This window comes from Centruroides vittatus, unplaced genomic scaffold, assembly GCF_030686945.1.
Source record: "Centruroides vittatus isolate TY-2023 unplaced genomic scaffold, ASM3068694v2 contig_1416, whole genome shotgun sequence".
Classification (NCBI taxonomy): domain Eukaryota; kingdom Metazoa; phylum Arthropoda; class Arachnida; order Scorpiones; family Buthidae; genus Centruroides; species Centruroides vittatus.
The window spans coordinates 26,156-48,235 of record NW_027120889.1 but is presented as its reverse complement, the minus strand read 5'-3'; the positions used below and the strand labels follow the sequence as shown (position 1 = coordinate 48,235).

General features: G+C 28.0%; 1 protein-coding gene across 2 annotated transcripts in view; it reads right to left on the bottom strand.

Moving 5' to 3' along the window:
• The window catches only part of Gprk2 (G protein-coupled receptor kinase 2), a 67,755-nt gene extending 46,394 nt beyond the window's left edge, over nt 1-21,361 (bottom strand). For both annotated transcript variants that reach the window (XM_067262155.1, XM_067262156.1), the window contains exon 1: nt 21,078-21,361. In XM_067262155.1, the coding sequence (XP_067118256.1) occupies nt 21,078-21,129 (52 nt within the window). In that variant the 5' untranslated portion in view covers nt 21,130-21,361. The remainder of the gene's footprint in view (nt 1-21,077) is intronic.
• Nucleotides 21,362-22,080: the final 719 nt, after the last annotated feature.

Sequence of the window (22,080 nt, the reverse complement as noted above, 5' to 3'; positions counted from 1 at the left end):
ATTATACACATGGGATAATTAATAGAAATTTATTAGCTATCAAGATACAACTCTAAGTAGGAGTGAATAATAATATTGATTACAGTATGAAATGAACGCAGAAAAAACAAAAAGGAGAGAAGTAGCCTAAAAGGATTGGACAAGACATCATGGGATGTTAATAATTTAATTGCAATCCAGTGTAATTTATAAATTGAAAATATTTTATAAAAATCCATTGCCAGGAGACAGCTTGAAAATCTACATAAATTATCATCAGTGCTTCTCTCAATGGATAAAAGTTTAAGTAACAGTATGGTCCCAATGTCTTTGGATGGAAAAGTAAAAAGACAGTTAACCTAAAAGAAAAGGTCAGGTCATCCTAAAATGCATTTCAGAGCATAGAAGTGAATAAAATGGTGCCTGTTTCTGGACATCATCTTCAATTTTAATAAAATAGGAGAGAACCTAAAAAGTGAGATATTTGGGAGAAAAATCACACCTAACCGACATTCGAAACATATATTTATTAAAAATTGTGAGTACTTTTGAAGACATAGGAGCAAGACATCATCAGGCAAAAATCAAACAATGAATAAGAAAAGAATAATGTTTAAAATTTGTGTTTGATTTTTGCCTGATGTCTTCAAAAGTACTCGCAATTTTTAATAAGTATATGTTTTTAACATCGCTTAGGTATGATTTCTCTCCCATATAACATTCCAGGTGCAAAGAAAAAATTGTTTTTGTCAATTATCAGTGAGTTATTTACATACATATCTTCAGGGGTTTCAGGAAAAATTGCAACAGAAGATGAATATATCTGTGGTACATATTTTCTGAAGAGAGAGACTCAATGACTTCAGACAAAAAAAAAGCTGTTTTATGAGTTCATAATTTCAATTTAGAACATGCATATTTCCCACAACTGTTTTTTTTAAAATATACATAACGTGCAAGTTACTAAATTATAGTAAAATACATGTTTACTTGTATCTTGAAAACATTTTCCTTTTTCTTTCTGTCAGCAGCCCAAGTCTGAGATTTTAGAAGAAATTTTTCTACATCATTTGTTCTGATGCATTAAATTTCACATTAATATTAAAATATTATATAAATAACCAATATTTATTTGCCAAATACAGATTAATACAGGAATGACAAAAATGTAACAAAGATTACTAAAAAGGTTACATCATCATGAGAAGAAAAAATATTTGGAAGTTTTGAATAATATCCTTCCAAACATACAGTAGTTTACACTAAAGAGTTGGACAGAATATAAAAGAGGCAACAACTGCTGAATGTCATTATCAGCTATGAAATCATCATCTTGCCAGCACATTTCTTGCAAAGCTGTTTTAAAAAAATGATGCGACATTATGACTACACTATAAATTTCAGTGTCGTAAGAATTTTATGATAAGGACCATTGACTCCACAAGTTTCTCCAATCTCAGGAGAACAATCACTTAAATTAGAGTAACTGAATGTCTGGGAGTTAAAACTGGTTGAGTGTGCAAATTCATCACTTCAAAAGTTGAAGATGTTACCACAGCTCTTGTTGAACATTTAAATTATTAATGGTTCAGACTCGAGAAATGCATGTGTAGTATCACAGCAGTTGGACATATCCCTAGGGTAGTGTGGAAGATACTCAAAAAGTTGGTACATTGTTATCAGTACAGAATCAGCCACAACCAGCAGTTGATTGCTGCTGAAAGGAAACCCAACTAATCTTTGTATTGACATTCCTTGACAGAATGAAAGTAAATGTGTTGTGGCCATGGAAGGTCTCACAGAATGAAGTACATTTTCACCTCAGCAAAATAATGAACACCCATAACTATTGCATTTGTAGTGTTGCCACGTTTTCAAAATTGCTGACGCGGATGGCAGGTCAGGTTTGTTCAAACAGAAGTCCCTAACGTGTACGCAATGTTATTTTACTATATGAAGAATAACGTGCATGCCAGCTGAGAAGCAAAAAAAGGGGGGGTTGACAGGTTGCCGATACCTCGGCATAAGATGGCGGATTAAGTTTTGGTAAGTGTGTAAAGTCTTTCGCTGTTAAAATAGAGTAAATTTATAAAAATATTTGTTAGTACTTTGTTTTATCACAATTTCACAATTTCTACGAAATCCCGGACAAAATTAATAGTTAACCCGGACAATGGATTAAAAACCAGATGGGTGGCAACACCATGCATTTCGGTTGAGAAAAACTGGCCTCCAACAGATTTCACAGCACTTGCCTAAAGTTATTGTCTGGTGTAGCTTCACAGCCACAAAGGCTAAAATTTATGTTTTCAAATAAGAAGGAGACTCTCCATTCGTGAAAATTTCTGTTGCAGCCTTTCTGGAAAAGATAGGCTGCAACAGAAATTTTTGGCAGCTAGTAAAAATGTATGTCCTATTTCCATTGTCAACATTATGGTCTACTTATTCAAAAAGTTTATTTATTTATTTAGTAGGACTAGCAGCTATGACTCATTCAGAAACAAGGTTCAGAGAAAGTTTGATTAACAAAGAAAACAATAAAACATTTGCACTTATCTCTTTATTGATAATAAAATATTGACAATAGTGTGATCTATTACAAAAATATAGATTTATCAAACTGTCCCTTAGCACTTTGTCATCTAGGAACGCATCCCCCACATTAAGCAGGGCCTTACTGTATAAATAAAATATTTTGATATTTAAAGTAATATTTATTGAAATTACTAGCTAAAGCTTGTCTTTTTTGAAAAACAGACATAATATAGTGAAAACAAAAAAAAAAAACTTGTATTTTATATACTTATATTTTACCCAAAACGTAAAAATGACTACCAATTTATCTATTACTATTTATAAGAGCTGTTTAGAAAGCTCAAAAACGTTTGTGAAAAGAAGATTTTTTCACGTAAATTACACCGGTAACAGGTTCAGTATTTTAGTATTTCATCCCCGGTGTCAGAGTGAAGTTTAATTTTATTTATTTTTAACTTTCATAATAACGAAAATGGGTCACAATCATTTTACTTTTTATGAAACCTTTTGCAGATCCTTAATGTTGTCCATGCACCCCCAAATTAATTTTAATTTGCCACAGATGCCATCAGCGGTTCCAAGAACCTCCAGGGGTCCGTATGAACCACTTTGGAAAACCTCGATCTAGAGATACCAGGACACATTCAATACTTTTGTTGTATCAAAACTACAACAATGCTTTGAGAAACTACTTTCGTGCAAAGTGTGGCATCTTCAAATATCAGACAATGCGTATATTCTGTGACATTTCACCAATGACAGCATGTTTAGTCATGTGTTTCCTATCACCTGGCTACCTCATTCTCGTTATCTTAATCTGTATGACTCTTGGCTGTGGAAACACTTAAAGTACAGTAAAACCTCCCATTTGTAACACTCTTGCAAAAAATCAAAACTGGTCACACGTGAGAGGTAGACACAAAACAGAGGGTGTCGTTTATAACCTTAATTTCAACATACAGTGTGCAGCAATTTACAAAGATGGATGCTTATTCAAAATTTAAGATGCTTCATGCAAGTAAAAAACTCCAATAGTAGTTTGTTAATGATTACTAGTTTGTTATTAATTGTTTGATTTAGTGAATCAAATTAATCAATTTTGAATATCAAAGACACTCACAGAATATCTATGGAGATATTTTGTGTCTTTGATATTCAACGTAATGTAGCTGAGGAAGGCTTGGAATAAGTCGAACATTCGTAATTAAGAATATGCACTAAAATTTATGGTTATTTACAGTTCTGTTAACAAACATAAGTAACCAAAAAAGTCACCACTCCACTCTAATAACTCTTATTACTGTAGAGAAGTTACATTTTGTTGGTTAATGATAATCATAAAAGCATTCCTGGAAACAGTGCCAGATTGTCCACTAGGCACGTGAGACATAATCATAAGGATCCCAAGCCCCAATTCTGGAAAAATAACTAAAGCAAATTTATCATTGCAAATGTATATCATAATTTATAAATAATTCTACTGCTACAGTTAGATGTTATTAGTTTGATTTCATAAAATTATGCAAAGAGGCTCCCAATTTTCTGTGTCTGAGACCCTGGAAGGTCTTAATTAATCCTCAACTGCCTGGAAACAAAATAATTAGCTTCAAATAAAAAATAAATTGGATTTGATTTAATTACATGCCTAAACTTATGCAAATGGTCACATATAAGAAGCTGATTTGTATGACAGGGGCCACAAACATATGATCACATATTGGAGGTAGGCCAAATTAGAGTTCTATGTCCCATTTAAATCAATAGAAAAATTTTGGAAAATTTATCTACTACTCACAAAGAGAGGTTTTACTATATATGATTTATGTCTTCAGAAAGGGAAACATATTAAGCAGTATCTCCTGCATTGCTAAAGTCTTTGTAAACTACAGTATCTTTAACAAATAAAATGTTTGTTGCTTGTAACACCAAAAATGCCATAGTGGTAAGTTTTGGTGCTAATATTTCTTTAACAGAAATGTCTTCAACGTATTCTTAAATGTTACCATACCAGATCTAATTGTATTTGAACTGGTTAATATCTTTCTAGACAGTATTGAATAGAGCTGCTTTAATTATGATCACCCAGTATATTCATTCTGATTTATATTTTAAGTTTATATAATTTACTTATTTGTTTTTGGCTTTCTATTCATTTTTGTTTCTAGCTTGTCATTAACTTAGTTGAGAGTGTAATGACCAAAAAGAATATCTAAAAATTTGAAAAAATTTATTCATGTGTCCTTTTTCAAAAGTGATGTTTGATTTATAAAATTTATTATTTTATATAAGTTTGTTATTTTTTTTTTTTACTTGCACTATCACATTAGTGGCTTTAGAAGATTTCCAAACAACAATCTCCACAAAAATCTGAAGACCACAAATACAACTGATTCAACTTCATAATTTAGCAAACCAGAAACAATACTTTAATACATTCTACAATCTGAAATTTGTAAATTTTTTACATAAATTCTTTAGATGAAATATAAGCTTGAATATATTAAGACAAACATGTTTTGTTTAGTTCCAATAATGCATATACAGTAATACCTCGGTTTTTGTTGACTTCGGTTATCATCGGTTTCGGTTTTCGCTGATTTTTTTCGCGAAAAATTTGTCTTGGTTTTTGTCTATTGCCTCGGATTTCGTCAGCATGCCCAAGTGACCTCGCTGCTAATTTTGCGACATCGAAGGGCGACCCACGCATTTTCCAGTTCAGTGTGGAGTTATTTCTCGTTGTGTGAGCATTACCCTGCGACGGCCCACCATTAGCCAACGTTTCCGTTCCCTGAACACTGGGAGTTCGGTCGTGGGTTCGTGCATCGCCAGGACGGGCTGGTCACATGGAGTTTTCTGGGTTTTCTCCACGCCTGTAACGTCTGAATAGGGACTAGTTTCCCTTAAATGGACCTCCCGGAAGACATTATTCCCCGTGATACGACCATCATAAACGCATACAACTACAACATGACAATTACGTCACACTTTACCACGGGGCAATATAGGTTAGAAGCTCGTGTCCAACTAACTTCTACAAGACAAGACATTACCCTGCATGTCTAGCCAAACAATTCCATTGCTTTCCTTCAGATTAGTTTTTTTATATTAATTTCTTATTGCTTTTAGTATTTAACGCTATATTAATTCTCTATAAAATGTGTTTTTGGTATGTATTTTGGACTGTCTAGAACGAATTAACTGGATTTACATCGATTCATATGGAAATAATTGCCTTGGTTTTCGTAGATTGTTTTCGGACGAATTATCGACGAAAACAGAGGTATCACTGTATTTGAAGATAGCTAAAAGAAAAAAATTAATCTACAATACTTGAAAAAGTCCAAGTTTATTTAAGATTAAATGTTTTTTTGGACCAAACCATCCCATCTTCTGATCTACATGTTCAAAAATAGAAGATTGAAGAAGTATTTGAAAACTTAGTGTGCACAAAATTCAGGTCAGAACAAATAAGGAGGAAGATCTTGACTGGTACATCACAGCAACATATACTGAACCCTTAAAATAAGGCTTAATGAACATAGGGAGAATATAAGAAAAGGCAATTTGTTGAGCACTCTTACTGAAAAATTGCTTCCAATAGTGAAGCTGACCTGTTTGGCAACACAGTTATATTGTTCATCAGCAGATTAACTATTGATATTAGGAGTGCTAAAAGACTTATCATCAAAACTTTTGTATATCAAATTCTAAACAAAAGAAATGAAAGCCAGGACATCAACCCCTAGATATGACTAATAAACTCTGTGAAACACAGCCCAAAATGTTTGAGGACCATTTAGATGAGACTCTCTACAACAATTGCAGCAGATGTATTCTGTTTAATATGCCATGTATTCTACAGATTTGATTTTATTTGATTGTAAACTTCTAGGTTTATATATTTTTGTTTTACCAAAAATGTATTTACATTTAGCAATATTTTTGATTCATTTGATATTTTCTTGGGAATTTGATCAAAATCCTGACAGGATCAAAATCTATCCATCAGGATCCAGGAATGAATCCAGGCAGATCAATAAACACCAAGAAGTAGTCTTCCCGGATATGTTAGTCTCTGTCCCTCACACCGGATCATTTTCATTGTAGGCTTGGCTAAACAATGGGCTTAAATAAAAGGCCCACAGGGCATAAAGAGTTAAAAAAAAAGTCCAACAGGTCAAAATGACAACTCAGTTAAAAGTCTGACATTATCATTGTATATACATATTCTTGACCTAATAAATATTTTTTAATCTACACATTTTGAGGGGCTTTCTACTGACAATTTTGTATAAATTAAACAAAACAAAAAAAAACATTAAAAAATTTAATGCAATAAATGTTTAATGGTTAGTTTAATAGTCTGTTCTCTGTGCCAAATAAGTTAAAGTTTGTTTTACATTAATTGATTACACAGTATTATATACTGATGTCTTATCTATTAATACAATATATTGTTCTACATTTTTATTTGTATAAAACATTCATTTCTACATCAACCAAATTTAAATTTGTATTATTTTTAGAATCCCTCATAAAATTTTAATGGTTAGTTTATTAACCATTAAAATTTTGATTGTAGTTTTAGATCATGTTCAGATTTTGACCCTTCAGGCTTTCAATCATATCAAGACTTTGAATCAGACTCATTTTCTAGTCAGATTATTTTTATTAATAGTCGTTTAAATTTTTGTCTTTGATGGATTCTGACAGATATGAATTAATAACAGAGGAATAGCACACAAATCTTAAAGGTTCTGCCTTAGAAAACATTTTGTGGGAATTGTAGGAAAAACATCATGATAAATGCAAATGTACGTCAACTTTTTAATTTTCACGGGTTTCTGTCTTAGGGGGTCCTATCTCTTTCAGATTTCACTGCATAAATTTATATAATAATCACAATAAAGTTAACATTGCCTTAGATTGAATAATACAAATGACTAGCATACTATCATTATGAGGATAATTTTTGAAATCAAAAATTTATAATCATAAAAAATTAAAAACGAAAGTAATAAATAATTTTATATGTAAATTTGAAAAACTATGTTTTGAAATATTTATTATCTTTTAAAATATTGAAACGTTCATTGAAATATTAATATTCAAACATTCACTTAATTTTTATACATGAAATTGTATCTTATGATAAAACAAATTAAAATAAATATACGAATTTGAATAATATTTAATCAAAATATAGCATATGTTATTTGCAATAATATTCATAACTAAAATATTTGTTTCCATTCATATAATCAATATAAAATCATTATTTGTGATAACATTAATCAAGAAAAATACTGACATTATCAGACCAATAATCTGAAAACTCACTTTTTAACCTAAATAAGACCATGATTGATAACAGGATTTAAAAAGTCATTATTAGTTAGTCACTTTAATTTTTTTATTTATGAATTTTAACTTTAACGATCATTACATTTTAACACTGTTTTTTTATTATTTATGAAAGTATTGGGCCGACAAAATAATAATAATAATTGTATATTCAAAGAACAAGTTTTATTTTATTGATAACAGTTTTTAATCGATTGTTTTTTTTATACAAAGATATATAAAAATTCTAGATTAAATCATTATTTGATTTGCACATTCCAATTATAAAATTCTTGCCATTCCTCATATTTCGAAGAGATCTGGTACTATCATTACAGTCAAAATTACAGCATCGAAAAAATGTAAATTAAATAAATAAATCCATCTTAAATTGCAGTTCTTAAACATACAACAATAACAAAGAAAATTTGTAAGGAAAACACATTACTTACAAAAAAAATAATGAGAGAAGCAATTAAAAAAATTATTTCTGTTATTGTTGTAAGTGGAGAGAGAGAGAATAAAAGATTGTGTAATCATTTTGACCAATATATAATCTCACAATTAAAGTGAGATTTTTAAAAGTAATACATAAATACTAGAATTAACTACTCTGCATACAAAGGTAAATGAATATATTGAGAAATACAACATACATAACAATCAGTAAATAAACATTGTAATGCAATCAAGCTAATTTTTCATATGTTTTAAATGCACATCAATAAATATATCTATTTTTAACTGATCATGTTGCTCTATTTGTTTTAATTTTATGTTTGATCTTGTGTTCAAGAATGATATGTTCTTTGCCATTGATTAGGAATGTATGTTAGCTGAGGATGGCTGTTTAAAACAGCTGAAAATGTTAGCATTGGTGTAGCCAGGGTTTTGTTATGGGGGGGCCTAGTAGAGGCTGTAATTTTCTGGGGAGGGGCACCAGGTTAACTAGGGGGGCTGTGCCCACCCATGCCCCTTCCTGGCTATGCCCATGATTGTTAGCTTGATTGAAGTTAAAGTGTTTTATTTACTGATTGGAAAGGTCCAACTGATTAATATATAAATATATGATAAAATATCAAAATATAAATATATGACAAAAATGAATGTGTATTCATAGCTTGGGTAAATGTCAATTTCTTTGGTCACTAACAGAGCTACATAAATAATGTTTAAAAAGACAATTTTATCACTTTTATTACCACTTAAAAGAGCTACAAACAGTAACAATCCTGATTTTTAAGAGTCCAAAATATTGGTATAGGCTCTGTTGCAGATTGTACCTTTAACTGAGGAGGGATTGGCAAGAATTCCAATCCAAAATGCATTTAATAAAATATCTGAGAATTACATCATCCTCTGAGTAATTCTTGAGCTTAAGTGAATGTCTGATTCAAAAGACATAACAATTCAGTTTGTCCGAAAAACTCCTTTTAAGTGATTATAAAAGTGAATGATTATATCTGGCAAATATTGCTATTTTAGTTTTGTATTAGACAAATTTATTATTTCATTATAAATCCTTCTAAAGTAAAAAGAAAATGTAAAAAGAAAAAACTGAATATAAATTCAAATCAAATAGTATTTATGACATCTTTCTGGTTAGAAATGTTTAATTATCTTGTTATTAGCAATGCCTTTCGAAAACAATTATAAAATGCAAAGTATCATTTATTTAAGAACTAAATTGTTGTCCTATTTTTCAAAAACTGCAATTACTAATATGATCTTACAATAAAATACATACTGGTATTTGCTGTTTCTAAATTAGGCTATTTTTCTCAATTAATATTGAACAAAAGATAAAGTAAAAGAATATCAAACTTTTCTCAGTAAGATAGGCAATTCAAATAATTATCATTTACAGATATCAGTCAATGACATGGGTGTGTTATGATAAGCTAGTTGAATGTTACTTTGAAAAGATATTAGCACTTTCATTCATAAATCACAACAACACTAAAGTAATAAAATTTTTTAATGTAAAATAAACAATAAAGGAAATAAGGAAAAAATTTTATTTAACAGAAATATTATATTGAGATGATGACAAACTTATTTTTATGAATAAGTATATTTAAATAAGAGCAATAAGTTTTTAAGTATTAGGTATATTGTCACGATTGTATTATTTTCGTAATATAATTTCTTTACATTTATAAAAAAAAAAAAAAAAAGTAATTTCTTATAGATTAAATCTTAAAGCATACTGTAGTAAAATAATTAACAATTCTATCAGTAACAATTCATCCCTTTATCCCACATACAGTTAAATTCAATTAAAAGTGCAAAATCTTTTCCTAACCAAGCTTATTATAATTTATAGTGAGATAAAGCTTCGATTGAAAAAGACAAACAAAACTGTCTTTTGCTACCTCACGACTAATCTACTCATTTAATTCTGAAATTGTTTTGAATTCATTAAATTAGCTTCGAAATGTTAAACACTAAAATCAATAATGCTCACAAATATATCACTGACGTAATGTCAAAAGATATAAACCTATTCTTCCTTTCAAACTTAAATACACAGATAAAATGAAGAATCGTATATCAAACAAATCGGCAAGTAAGATCGACATACTATTAACTGAAATACCTTAACATGACAGTTTCTGAAAGAATCAATTTTCAAAAATAGATCTATTATATTTTATAGGAAAAGTAATCTGTTCTGATAAAAACTTCAAAGGAAAAAAAAAATTGATTTTTGACACACAAATTTTTTACAATAAAATCAATAACCAATTTTTGCAAATTTTTTTAAATATTAAATACTTCTAAGACTTAAAAACAATTTTTAAAACTGTCGTCTTTTAATTTTGAATATCCGCAGAAATCTAAACCAAATCTTACTTTTAGACAAATCCGAGCAGATAATTTTTCATAAAATCAAAATTATTAACAAACATACTCGGCCATTAAAGAGAAAATAATTAATTTTATAATGAACAAATCATTAAGATATTAATGGATTACTATTTTAAAACAACAATCCATTAATATCGTAATGGATTTCTGCATTTGAAATAAAACACAGCAGCTAGTTAGTTCATCCTTGTTCATTGTTTATAATATAATAAAATAGTAAAACATTCGTTTACTGTATTTTTTCATTATTATTATTTAATACTGAAACAAATTTATCCACAATAATTAAAACTAAATACATAAATACTTGAAATAACCATCAAAAAATCAATTCTTATATAAATTAACTTAAATTTCATTTTAATTTGAAATTACAGTTATAGTTTACTTACAGTTCATTAACATATTAACTAACAATTTGTTAAATAAAAAGAAACATTTTTAAGTTTAAAAATAAGCTATAATCCTCTTATATATAAATACAGTCCACTCCACATAAGTCGACACCCGGATAACTCGACACTCGTCAGTTAATTAGTCAGTTTTCTGTGGTCCCGGCCGACTTACATAGCCATTAATGTTATTAACCTTAAAAAACTCTGTTTACTCGACATCGTTTAACTCGTCACCACTGGATAAATCAACAGATTTATCCAGTGGTGACGAGTTAAACAATGTCGAGTATACCGAGTTTTTAACATTAATAACATTATTGCCTATGTAAGTCGGCAGGGACCACAGAAAACTGACTAATTAACCTACGGTGTCGAGTTATCCAGGTGCTGACTTATGCAGAGTGTATATACATTTAGAATAAATTACAAACACTATCACTGCACAATAGAATGAATTTGTGATTTTTTATAAATATCAAAAACCATATTTTTATTATTAATAAACTCAATTTTATTTAAGTGTTTTAAAATTTTAAAAAGAAGCATGATCATATAAATAATTTCAATTAGCAAACTGAAGTTCTCTTCCTTCTCCAGCATTATTAATTCTATTTTCCATGGAGTTATTGCTTTTTTCTGATTCGCTTCCTTTTACAGCAGATGCTTTTTCAATTATTAACTCTCCCTTTTGATTCAGATTTGGAACAAACAAGAGTCATCAGGCTCGGGGTAATTTATGAACACCACCTGACAATTGTGTGTCGTCTCCAAGTACTGGCTTGGTCATAACCATTTATCTCTGGTGATTTGATGATAAATGATAAATATGTAATAAAAATTAATAACAAAAGACAACAACAAATACATACAACAATACAAATAAACAAAACAACGTATATAAAACTAGATAATAAATAGATGATCAAATCTCTTTATACATATTAGTGACTTTCAGAAAGTCTAATAGCTTGGTAAAAATTTGTCCTCTGGCCCAAAATCTCTATTAAACTTGCATTTCCAAAATGCTGTTTACGACTCGTTTCAAAAGCAGAGCAATTGCACAGTATGTGTTTAACACTTAGAGTACAGTCACAATACTGGCATACTGCTTTGAAGTATTCAATGTTAATTAAAATATGACTTCTTAAATATATTCCTGAATTATTTTCGTTAGTTCTGTTTAGCCTGTATACATGTATGCCGTTTAGTAATTTTGGAAATGATGCAAACTAACTTTTTAAACATAACATATCTTAAAGTAATAAATTAAATTATGAATTTATAAAATAATTATATACAATAAATTATATGATTACACAATAATTAGAATTGTTTATATTTATACATTCTTCTAGCATCATATCTTCAATGTACATTGGAGTAATCACACTGTCCTGTTTGTCTATCACCTGCTACTACTGGAGAAGTGAAGAATTATTGCTCCAATCCATTGTCTAAGAGTATGTAACCATTATGTCTTTTGACATTCAAGTTTCCTTCTCTCTCTTTCCTTGTGTAATAAATTTCATTAAATAATACTTCTCCTTTCTTACTTTCTGTTTAAAATATACTGGTCTTCTATTCTTCATGATCTTTACAATAAATGTAATAATTATTTACTGTTAAAATTATGCTGTGCAATAGCATATATTAAACATGCACAGGCAAATAATTCTGCACAGCCAGTAGAAAACTTAAAAGCATTATAATCAGTTCAGGTGTTCAAAAACATTTAAGGAATAAAACTTTTTATTCCATTTAAGTAATATTTATAGAGGCTTTTAAAATCTGCATAAAACATTGCTAAACATTTAATCTTCTGAATATTCTACATTCTGTATTTTGTCTGTTTGAAAATGTGCACAAAAAGCACACACCAGACATTTTACACTTACGGAAAGAACTGCAATAACAACTTTCTAATGATAAGCGAGCAATTATTTATTGTGACATTGTCACAATGCTGGGCTGCAATTTTTAATCGTGTTTTTTTATATTTATTTAATTTAGGATATATGATCTCCACCTGAAATTAATACTGTCTTGCCCTGTACATCATACTTTTCCTGTTAGCAATACAGTCATGCTGGTCATCTATCTAACTCCTTTCAGGGGAAAATTTTTGAACTGAAAGAACATGACTTCCGATTTGCATCAGAAGTTCGTATATAGTTAATCAGGGCCTCCTGCCCCTAATCTTTCCATATCTGGTCTTGGCTTTCATCTATCTAACTCTGTTCTTGAGATTAAGAAAGGACAGACAGACCTATAGACAGATGGATTACAGTAGGAATTTATAGGTCTATAATTTTTTCATATTTCGGATCAATAACTGTTTTAAATTTTTTAAGTGATTCATTTCATTAATAGCAAATAATTTATACAGCAACATTGAAATTTTTTTATATCTGATTAATAAAATTATTAATTTTCTTTTATAGAAAGCAACACTTATTCGGAGAACTTAATTTTTCATAATGGTCATTAAGTATACCTAAAGGAATCATAGAAATGTTTTAAAGGGAGCATAAAAGCTATGTAATAGCTGTGCCATCATGTCATTTACAAAAAGGGGAGAAAAAATTCATTAGCTTTAGACAAACAGTTTAATCAAATTCTTTAATAATTACTATTGAATGAATAAGTTAAAAACACAAGAATTTGTACTAATTGTCATATCATTCCACAAGTTACTCAACTGACATCTACTGTATCTCCATTATACTACTTAATATTATAATAATACACAGAATAAAAGTTATTTATGTAGAAATAATAATAGAAATAACCTATTTAAATTAAAAGAAATAAATATAAAATGTTTTAGCAAATTACTTTAGTCAGTTAGAATAAAAGAACAGTAGAAAAGTCAAGATAAAGGATCATAATGAAAACAATTTATAAAGTGCTACGCAGCTATTTTGCTTATTATGTTTCTAGTTTGCAGTTTTAATAATGGACCAAAGAGTATTTACTTCTACAATAATCTCACATGGTGATAAATCATGTTTTCTAAATTTGTCCACTTTGCAGAACATCTTACTGTGATATATATAGCAAGTACAAAAGAGGTAAGAGAAATAATATGAATGAATTCTCCTCAATAGCAATTTAAACTGCTAGGTAAGTAGCTTAACTAGCATGAATAACTAAATTAATGGCAAGCACTTTGAAAGTGCTTAGTAGTCAGTTAAATACAATAAACATGTCTATTAAACAAAATCAAAGTTAATGCTATCCTGTCTAAGCTAACAAACTTGTAACTTATTTTATTTATTTTCTAAACTTATTGCATCTATAGATAGCTGATTTCACAACATTTTGGTCAAGCGCAATAATTCTTTTTTTGCTAATAATAAATTAGTGATCAATAATAACAACGACAACAACAAGCTGTTTCAATTAACTAGCCTTTTTAAAATTAGCCAGTTTGTAAAAGTTAAAGTTAATGAACGAGTGTAATAATACAGTATAGTCTTGTTGCATTATATGCAAGTAGAAGTAACATCAGTATTTAGTAAATAAAAACCTTCGAAATGAGCTGTGTTTGGATATAATGACAGAATATGGAAAAGGAATAGTTTTTTAAAGCATCAATAATATCTTTTATTAAGAATAAGATTCCTAATATCAAATTAAAAATCACATGGATATGACAATAATTAGTAGAAATATCTGCAATTTTGATAGCAATATTTCATTTATATAATTAGAATGAATAATTTTACATTAATATTACATTGAATGCCAATTTCTATAATAATTTCTCTATAATTGTTTATCAGTGAAATGATATAAAAGAGAAATAAATATATTTTCTTTGTAAAGCTTTTTTCCACACACATTAAATATAGAAGAAAAATTATTTTCTATTGAAATAAAATTAATTTTTGATAGCTTCAGAAATAAAACGCTTATAATTTTCGATTAAGCTTATAATAAACATTTTTCTTGTTAGTAAAAATTAATTTAAATAAATAAAACTCAAATTTAAAGAGTAAAAAAAAAAAAAAAAAAAGAAAAACCTTGATGATACTATTTGCTTTGTTGCATATTTTCTTGTGTTGTTCGTGAATTTGATGTTGAGTATGACAACCTACTCAAAAAAACTATGAAATGCAAATTCTCACAAATCTTTCCAGCAATTTCTCAATCAGACACTTTGATACTTAAATACTTTAATCAGAGAAAAAGTGTGTTTTTTGGTTCTATAATGGCATTTCAGTATATTTTTTATAAACCTGCTTCTGATTTAAAAGTAATTATTTGATTATAAACAACTTTATAAATGAAAAAAAAATAATTTAAAATCACAAATTTAAAAGTTAAAAATTTTTATATTGTAACTTTAAGTTTAACCTATTAATTTTTAAAAAGTGTTTTGTTGAAATTGCTTCTACATAAAGCAATAATCCATCAAAAAAAGTCTCAAATATCAAAGTATCGGTTAACCAATTATTATAAAATTTGTTTTAATTCAAACTAAAAAAAAAATAAACTATCTAAACAACTAACCTATATTTAGTACCTAGACTTACAGAATTCGTTGAAGCATTAATTTACAGCAAAACACATCCAGTTTGTCTCAAGCAATGCCATAGTATCAAATTCCATCATCGTGAGTTATGCATTTCAAAAAAAGGCAACTTTCACTGGTACAAAGCATGCTTACTCCATGTTTTGGTTTGAAGAAACTGAATAGCTCCTTTTCTATTAGAGAATCATCAATAATAATGTATATCCGGATAAGCTGGAAAATTCTTATTCCACAGTGAAATGCCTACAAAGAGGATACGAACTTTCAGAAAGGCATCACACCACCACACATTCACAGACATCCAAGATTTCCTTAACAAACATTTTTTCAGGTCAACAGATTGGTGAGAAGACTAATAATATGACACGTCATTCCTCAGATTTAACATCTTTCAACTTTTTATTATTGGATTTCATTACAAATTTAGCATTTATTCACTTTTACCTGTAAATCCTACTGAGCTCATCACTGCAATTACCCAAGTACCACCTTGAGTTAGGCAAAAAATTAAATTCAGGTAGGAAGGATGTCTGCTATATCACCAATGGAACTCATATCAAATCAAAATGATTGAGATAAAACATGGTGTGTTATAATAAATACCTCAACTGATTCTATGTATTTCGATTAAAAATTCCGTATGCTTTCAAAGTTTTAAAAGCCTTTTTGAATTACTCTTTATTACATGAATAATACTACAAATCAGTTTCCTTAACGTTTCTTTGTTTTTAACTGTATTAAAATTGTGAAATAGTATCTATTCATTATCATCAGGAGAAAAATCAACAAATACACTACAAAAGAAAAAAAAATCCAAAAATATATGTTTTCATATCAAAAAATAATATTAAAAAAAATCTATATCTAACCCATAGAAGTAACATTATATATCTTTAAAAAATCTTCAATCCTAAATGCTGACACAAAATTTATGTTTGCTTGTTCCAGGATTTCAAGAAAAAAATGATCTGTTTCCTGAGATATAATTATTTATTTTTAAGATATAAAATAAATCTTGAAATCAAATGATATTAAATTACTTAAAAATGAAAAATAATTGTGTGTCCTGCAACCTCCGAAATAATAATATTAATATTGCTGTGTAAAATATGTATTAAAAATTACCTTTGAATTACATAGAAATTTTCACAAATAGAAAAAAATTTATTAAAATTTGTTGGAAACTGCTTACAACAACAACAACAACAACAACAACAACAACAAAAGTCTTTGAATTAAGTTGAAAATTTGAAGAAAAAAATAACTTAGATCAAACTTCTAACTTAGAAAGTAATTTTCATTTCTTAAATAAAACATAATACAAAATATTATTTTAAATTTTTATAATAAGATTTTAAAAAGCAAAGATGGTCAAATACTCCGATCACTCAATCTGGTTCTTATTTTAGTAATGAAAAGTCCTGCTACCGAGAATGCCCTTTCCAATTCAATGAATGTCTAGTATTCTTGATTTGTCTACCTCGGCTGCTTTAATAGCAGCATCAAGCTTATAGCCCGATAATTCGGCAGTTTGTTTGGCTTTAATACTCTGTTTTACGAAGAAAAACTTCATACTCATTTGTACCCTTGCCCAATTTGCATGACCTGGCATAATGCAGTTATTGAAGCTACTGGGCATGGTTAAAAATGGAGACAGCATCAGCACAATTATTCATGGTATTACAGCTTCTGACAAGTAATGAATTTTCAGAGTCCTGCCACAAATAGGCTGCATATTTATTATTGACAATCTGTGACATGCAAAAATTTTAAAAACTAATAAGAGAGCTTATAATTAATAAATACAAATGTATTCTGACAATTTATGACTTAATTATACTTTCTATTTGAAAAATTTCCTCAATCTTAACACAAAAAAAGAAAAAGCAAACTTTTAAGAAATTTGCAGGATTTCCCAGCACGAGAAGAATTTCTTGGGATGTTTTCCGGGTTAAAAAATAGCTGGGATTCTGTTAGAGAAACCCTAATCACCATATCAATCTAAGTGAGGATGAGTAAAAAAAAAAAAAAAAAAAAGAAAACTTGAAGAAATTTCTTCACTATAATTAGGATGACTTAACCTATTTTTATTAAGAATAAGCAGATCGATGATGATAGTTGAAAATACTTTTTTCTATGAAAGCAGAAAAGAATAACTCCATCACAATATTCTTCTGAAAAACTTTTGTTATTCATACCTAACCTATCTAACAGGATAATCCTCTGATGATAACCATTTTTCTCTAACTATTCAATGTAACTTTCATTATTGAAGAATACTTATAAAACTATCTTGATATTCATTGTACCAAGGTACAATGATTATCAACTAACTAAACTATTATATCCATCTTTACTATCTTGGACAGAAATAACAATGAGTAATATATATATTTGCACAATTATTTTGATATCAAAGCAAGATAAAACATATAAAAATTTTTCAATTTGCTGAAATGATAAATGTAAAAGCTTGTGTCTTACTGTCAACATTAAACCTAAACTTATTTCATTATATTAAGTTAATACGGTTGGTATGATACTTGGAGAAATTATGGATTTGAACCAAACTCCAAGCTTTTTCTTCCCGTATTTTTTATTTTATTAAATAAAAAATTAAATTTATCATCATTACAATACAAGATGAGAACATACTACTATCTTTAGATGAAATTTCAATTTTAATATTATTAGTTAAAATTAATATTAATACAGCCCAAAATAATTCAGAATTTTATGCTTAGCAAACATCAGAAAATTACATTAAAAAAAATACATATATACATATATATCATATCATATCATAAAATAATTATTAGATAGACAAAATGTGCAATTGATAAATAATAGAAAAATCACACTGAGTTAGAAACCAACACAGGAGAAGGATGAATTAATATTAATTCATTGATTGCTGTTCTATGACGGTTCTAATTTATGATTTTCAATTTATATACCAATGACAAATCTAATTCAAATATGTGATTATTAAATTTTGCATACATGCTAAATGTAATGTAATTATTGTTTAGTTTTCGTATTTAATAACATTAATTATATCGGCCATAAAATAAAAAATACTATGCATAAAATAATATTTCAATTTCTACAGAAATTTTTGAATGAGTAAAATATACAATAGATATATATTAATCAAATTGAATTTCTATTCAACTCTATCACTTCTAAAATATTCATTTTCTTATACAAAATTTATATAAGATGTTACAAAAAAACTAATAATAAAAATTTTAAACAAATCAACCAAGTTTAAATGTATATATTTTATTTTTATACATATAATTTATTTAAATTGAATTAAATGTTCTATTTAAAATAAATTTCATTGATAAAAAAAACAAAATATTTTTACTTATCAATATTATATCATTATTATTACTTGTAATTTATTTTTGAAGGAAAATTGACATCATCTGTAAATAGCAACAATTAAATTATTATTATTTTTTAAATAAAAATATTTTTGATTTCACTTTAAATAGATTTTTCATTTCAGATTTAAAATTTGTTAAAGACATTCATTAAAGTAATTCATAAAAACAATGATTTTACATTTATAATTTTGTTATTAAAGCTTGAGATTACTTTATATTCAAGAATATCAAAAGATCAACCGGTTAATGTTACCCTTGGTGCCAAGATGGCGGCTCGCCTCCGATTTCAGCAAGGATACAGTGGGACACAAGTTCTAACCTAACCTAACCTAATTACCATAATTATTAGCAGCCAAATTATTAGAATAGGTTAGGTTAGGTTAGAACGTGCGTCCCACTGTATCCTTGCTGGAATCGGAGACGAGCCGCCATCTTGGCACCAAGGGTAACATTAACCGATCAACCAAAAGTTGATCTTTTGATACCAATAATTAATTTGGTAATAAATTAAAACTTAAAGTAAAACAATTTTCACACATTTCGATAATTTTTTTCTATGTCAGATAATTAAATGAAGATAATTTATATATTTTGATTCAATTTGCCATTAAAATTTCTAGAAATACTTTTCCAGATAGATGCTAATTTGTGGAACGTCAATTACATATAGACTTCTTTTAAATATTGTAATTGTAATAGATTTCTAAGTTCAGATTAATTATGTGATTTTATAAAAGCTAATGCTAGAATTTTGTCATTTAATGTCACATCATCATTATATATTTATTTACTACAATTCATTTTCTATATAAAGGTTAGTAATATTTTGTTAATAATAGGTTTATCTTTAAATTAAAAATAAATATTTCTAAATATTTATTTATTTGTAAATATTTTAAAAATTTCTTCTAATTAAATAAAAGTTTTAAAACAAATTTTTCAGAACAAATTCAATTAATGATAGCTTTTAGCATTTAAAAAAAGTTCTAGATGTCAAAGATTTTAAATTACACAACATTTAGGACAATCAATAATTTATTATTATTATTAATGGAATATACTTAGTAGCGTAATACGACATATAAAATCCGTTACTTACTTAAAAGAAATATTAGTTTTTCTTAATAATTATATTAAAAAATCAAATAAAATTTATTAACTTTAACACACGATTTATTTTCTTTTATAAAAATATTTCCAGATCGACGAATTTATTTACTGTTAATGCATTTGAAATAATTTTTCATATTTAATTCATATATCATCAAGCAGTTTCATCTTTAATGCATCAAGCGTAACCATTATTAAGGTTTTGCAAAATCAGATAAATGAATAAACAATCAAATTATTACAAATTAGATTTTTCAAAAATAAACAATTTAAACTTATTAAACCGCAGAAATTTGTAAACAAGGCAAAATAAACAGACGACAGGCACGAAAATGTAATAAATGGGCAAAAACATTAGCAGTCTTACATTTTCGTGCCAGATATTGGTTTATTTTGCCTTTGTTTATTAATTATAACCAGTTTTCGAGTGGTCATTTATAAAAATTTATGATCAAATTTTCTTAAATTAAAATATCACAATAGAAAAACAGCTATAAAAATACAAATTAGTGAATTTCATATAACATCAATCAATCAGAGTAGGAACTTACTACATAATTTTATTTTAAATTCAATTAAATTCCAATTAAAAAAAAAATAATAATAATCAATCTGACAGATAAAATTAAAAGAAAGCAAAGCAACAAGTTGAAATTATACAAGTATATTACATTATTAAATTAATTATTAATAAGAAAGATGTAAAATTAAATAAAATACTTTCTTAATGAATCATAATTCTGATACCTGACATATTTAAAGGCTTGTAACTTCAAGATAATTATTATTATTATTTTTTTTTTTGAAATATTTAAGTTTACTTATTTTAAACTGATTATATATATATGAAATTTACAATGTATTTTTATATATAGAAAATATTTTAGTTGTTTTATAAGCGTTAATTCTTACCTTCTCTAGCTTTAAGATACACAGTGTTAGCAACAATATTCTCTAATTCCATCAGTTCCAGTTTGGCTTAGTTGTGACGCTTTGAGGGACGTATCCCTGCACAACTCAATTACTAGAACACCTACAGTTTTAAAAACTTCTTCACACCCGACGGTGTTTACCTGTGTTGCGATTTTATGTATTTAAATATACAATTTAGTGTTTATCGACTCATTTTAGCATAGTGTGAAAAGTATCTCTTTGACAACATGGTTGACCGACGACAGTTCAAAAGCGAACTCTTGTTTCCGAAAACGTGAAAAATCGATAATATATATTTTTTTCGGTGTTTACTTTTTAATCGACTTTTATGAGTCAGATATTTATTATTTCTTATATTTTTCTAATTAGTAATAATAAATTATTATTTCAACATTATTCATTCTTTTAATGATTTATGTATTTATTTATTTATGCGTATGATTAAAGTGTTAATATATTTATATTGTTTAATGCTTTTAAATACTTTTCTTGTGTAAAGTATCGATATTAACAGATCGTAATAGAATTATTTAATATTATTAATTTTAAAAAGATTTCAATCTTTCGAAAATTCTCTTGAGTTTCTCTATTGTCCGTATTCACGAATAAGAATGAAGAGCGGCCGGATGGCCTAGCGGTCAAGGTTAGCAGCCTGCCGCCCTGGGGGACCCGGGATCGAATCCGGACGGGTCGAAAAATCCCCAGGAATTTTTCGGGGGGTGGTCCGTCCGGATATGTCGGTCCCCGTCCCTCACCACCCGGCCGCCCCCTTGTGGGCCTGGCCGAACCCATAATGGGCTTGCTATAAGAGGCCCTCTTAGTGCCCACAGGGCAGAAAGTGTTACAAGAAAAAAAAAAAAAAAGAATAAGAATGAAGAGTTTGAATTTTAAAGTTAACCAATTAGCATTCACTTGCTTAGAGTAAAATGATTAATTTTAACTCTAACTCTTCGTCATTGGTTGAGAATACGGTCGTTACGTT